Raw genomic sequence first — 3483 nt, forward strand, 5'->3', positions numbered from 1 at the left:
ACTATTGTTTTGTTATTTTCTTTTTCGTCAAGCACTTTAATAATTAGATATACATATATACTACATATATATTTTTAATATAGCTATGATACTACAAGAAATTGCCTTAAAAAAAAACCCCGCTAGACCCGCGAAGCCCACGAGCCCGACCCGTTAAGCACAGGACCATGTGGGCTTAGGCCCGTCACGGGCCGGTTCCACCTATTGAGCCCACGAAGACCGGGACCGCCAGAGCCCAGGACCACGAAGCCCGGGACCGTGAGGCCCGGCCCGTTAGGCCCACTAAGGTCCGGGCCAAAATACAGCATTATACTGTGTGGCCCAATTTTGACTTTCTATTAAATAAATACTTCCTTTTCGGAAAAAATAAAATAAAAAAGAAGAAAACAATAAGACTATATTTGTGCTGAAAGATTGAACCAGAGCAAAGCGCGATTACAATAATGAATGAAAAATGGGGTTCTTTAATGGCTTCATCATACTATTTTTATCTACAAAGATTGCAACTTTTGACACTTTGGTAAGTTAAAATCATTCTTTACTATCTTCACTTGTTCACTATTTCAGTCCAAAATTTTTAGTTTCATCATCTTTGAATTGGTCTTTTGTTTGTTCTTTTTAATTTCTAATTGAAGGTTCATTAAACACTCTGTTATTCTACTCAATATATGCTGCATTTCATATCTGTGATAATTTAGAATTAATTATCTATTTTTCTTAATTTAGCATTTTCTATCCGTATGTAGGTATGGAGCTCAAGATTTCCACTCCCAGTTGAAATTTGTACTTGAATTTGAGATTCTGCCCTAGTTCTGTTGTTTTCATCCCTTAAAATAAAGTGGGTTCATCTTAAAAAATGATTTTTTAGAGTGATCTGTTCTGCTAGATTTTGACTATTGAAATATGTTAATAGAAGATTCTAGAAGAGTTGCTTTGCTTTTGGGGATCAAACAATTTCAGCTTTGAGAATCTTTTATGTTGTTTAGAAAGGTTGTGTGTATTGTTACATAGATAATGGCAGCAAAGCCATTGAATAATATCTGGATTAGGAGACAGCAATGCCCTTGTGGAGATTGGAAGTGTTACATTAAAGCCGATGGAGATGATCAAGCAGTATATGTTTCTCTAACGACGAAGAGTGAAACAGCATCGTCTTCGTCCCAAGATGCTGTCTTTACTCCATATGTTGGTCAGATATTTAAAAGTGACGATGAGGCATTTGAATATTATAGCAACTTTGCTAGGAAGAATGGGTTTTCTATTAGGAAAGCGCGATCAACAGAAAGCCAGAATTTGGGAATCTATAGAAGGGATTTTGTGTGTTACCGGTCTGGATTCAATCAACCAAGGAAAAAGGCCAACGTGGAACACCCTCGGGACAGGAAATCAGTACGGTGTGGATGTGATGCGAAACTATACTTGACAAAAGAAATTGTTGATGGTGTAGCACAATGGTATGTTTCTCAGTTCAGTAATGTTCATAACCATGAATTATTGGAAGATGATCAAGTTAGACTACTTCCTGCATATCGAAAAATCCAAGAGGCTGATCAGGAAAGGATTCTTTTGCTGTCCAAAGCTGGTTTTCCTGTCAATCGGATAGTGAAGGTGCTGGAATTAGAAAAAGGAGTTCAACCGGGTCATTTGCCTTTCATAGAAAAAGACGTCAGAAATTTTGTCAGGACGTGTAAGAAAACTGTTCAGGAGAATGATGCTTTGATGACAGAGAAAAGAGAAAATGATCTTTTGGAGCTTCTTGAGGCTTGCAAAGCATCACAACAAAAGGATGAGGGGTTCATTTACAGTTTTACTACTGATGACAATGGCAGAGTAGAAAACATCGCATGGTCCTATGGACACTCACTTCGTGCATATTCTTTCTTTGGTGATGTCATGACCTTTGACACCACATATCGATCTATCACCTATAATATGGTACTTGGTGTGTTGTTTGGAATTGACAATAATGGGAATGCAATTTTTCTTGGATGCGTTCTGCTGCAAGATGAGACATCACAGTCATTCTCTTGGGCCTTACAGGTTAGGACAAGAAAGCTTATGTTATTCTTGCATCCGTAATCATGTTTATCTTAACAGTTGCTTTTTTGCAGTCTTTTGTTCGATTCATGAGAGGAAAACAACCTGAGACAATCGTGACTGATATAGATTCAGGGCTGAGAGATGCTATAGCAAGCGAGATGCCTAATACTAAGCATGTTATATGTTTATGGCAAGTTCTCTCAAAATTATCTAGTTGGTTCTCCTTGCCCCTTGGATTACAGTATCCAGATTTTAAATCTGAGTTTGATATGTTGTGTCGACTGGAAAATGTAGAGGACTTTGAGCATCAATGGAATCACCTGGTTGCTCGGTTTGGAGTTGGTTCAGATAAGCACATTGCTCTTCTTCTATCTTATCGAACATCCTGGCCAATTTCTTACACGCGGAACTTTTTCCTGGCCCGAACAATGACCATTGAGTATTGGAAATTGATCGAGACATTCATGAAGAATATCTTGAGCCCTCAATCAAGCTTACTATTATTCTTCGAGCAGGTACAGAATAATTTTATTATTACTTGACTTTGCTTTTTATGACATCTCCGGTACATGGTTTGATGACAAATCCTTCACATTTTTAAACCATCACAGGTTGGTCTAGCGTCCAACTTTGGGAATCACAATAAGGAAAAGCGACTTTATATGCCTGCTAAGACTTGCCTTCCTCTTGAAGAACATGCAAGGAGTGTTCTTACGCCTTATGCCTTCGACGTCATGCAGCATGAGATTATGCTATCTATGCAATACGCAATAACAGAAATGGCTAATAGCTCATATCTTGCGAGGCATTACAAGAAAATGGAAGCAGAGTGTCTTGTGATTTGGATACCCGAAGATGAGGAAGTTCACTGCTCTTGCAAGGAATTTGAGCATTCTGGCATTTTGTGCCGGCATTCGATTCGAATGCTAGTATCTAAAAACTACTTTCAAATCCCAGCAAAATATTTTCCACTTCGATGGAGACTCGAGAGTTCCTTAGCTCCCCCGGATGAATCAGTCATTCAAAGTAGCAGTGATGAGTATTCTCAAGTTTTCCATGCTCTTAGTGGAAGTCTATATTCAGAATCATTAATTTCTAAACAGCGCGTTAATTATGTTAATAGAGAGCTCAAAAAGCTCCTTGAGAATGTACAGAATATGCCTACAGTGGATGAAATTGTTGTAAGTTCAGCACCTATCAATGTGAGGGAACTCTAGCACTTATGATGTATTGCTTGGTGGCTAATTTAGCAATACTAGGGAACTAAAGCTATTGGGAAGGAACATTTGAGAAAGAAATTAGGCATGAATGTAGTAGCAATGAAATGGAAGGGATTTACTTTTAGTTTATAGCAAAAAATTTACACTATATATGACAAGGTTACAAATGTATTTGGAACAAATCAGCTTGATTAATTTATGATTCTGCTCCTTCTAGTTTTTA

The 3483-nt window shown here is 37.8% G+C and overlaps 1 protein-coding gene across 1 annotated transcript; it reads left to right on the plus strand.

The window, feature by feature from the left end:
• The first annotated feature begins 390 nt into the window (after positions 1-390).
• Positions 391-3483, plus strand: LOC104225875 (putative protein FAR1-RELATED SEQUENCE 10). Its single transcript, XM_009777757.2, has 4 exons — positions 391-520; positions 747-2040; positions 2112-2555; positions 2652-3483. The coding sequence occupies exons 2-4, from the start codon at positions 1015-1017 to the stop codon at positions 3255-3257; spliced, it is 2076 nt and encodes a 691-aa protein (XP_009776059.1). The 5' UTR covers positions 391-520; positions 747-1014; the 3' UTR covers positions 3258-3483.

This window comes from Nicotiana sylvestris, chromosome 7, assembly GCF_000393655.2.
Source record: "Nicotiana sylvestris chromosome 7, ASM39365v2, whole genome shotgun sequence".
Classification (NCBI taxonomy): domain Eukaryota; kingdom Viridiplantae; phylum Streptophyta; class Magnoliopsida; order Solanales; family Solanaceae; genus Nicotiana; species Nicotiana sylvestris.

What these genes read in the sequence shown, in the direction of transcription:
- LOC104225875 (XM_009777757.2), top strand. Translation starts at nt 1,015, where the DNA reads ATGGCAGCAAAGCCATTGAATAATATCTGGATTAGGAGACAGCAATGC. An exon ending in CATTCTCTTGGGCCTTACAG is followed by an intron (nt 2,041 to 2,111) that starts GTTAGGACAAGA and finishes GCTTTTTTGCAG; the next exon opens with TCTTTTGTTCGATTCATGAG. An exon ending in TACTATTATTCTTCGAGCAG is followed by an intron (nt 2,556 to 2,651) that starts GTACAGAATAAT and finishes AAACCATCACAG; the next exon opens with GTTGGTCTAGCGTCCAACTT.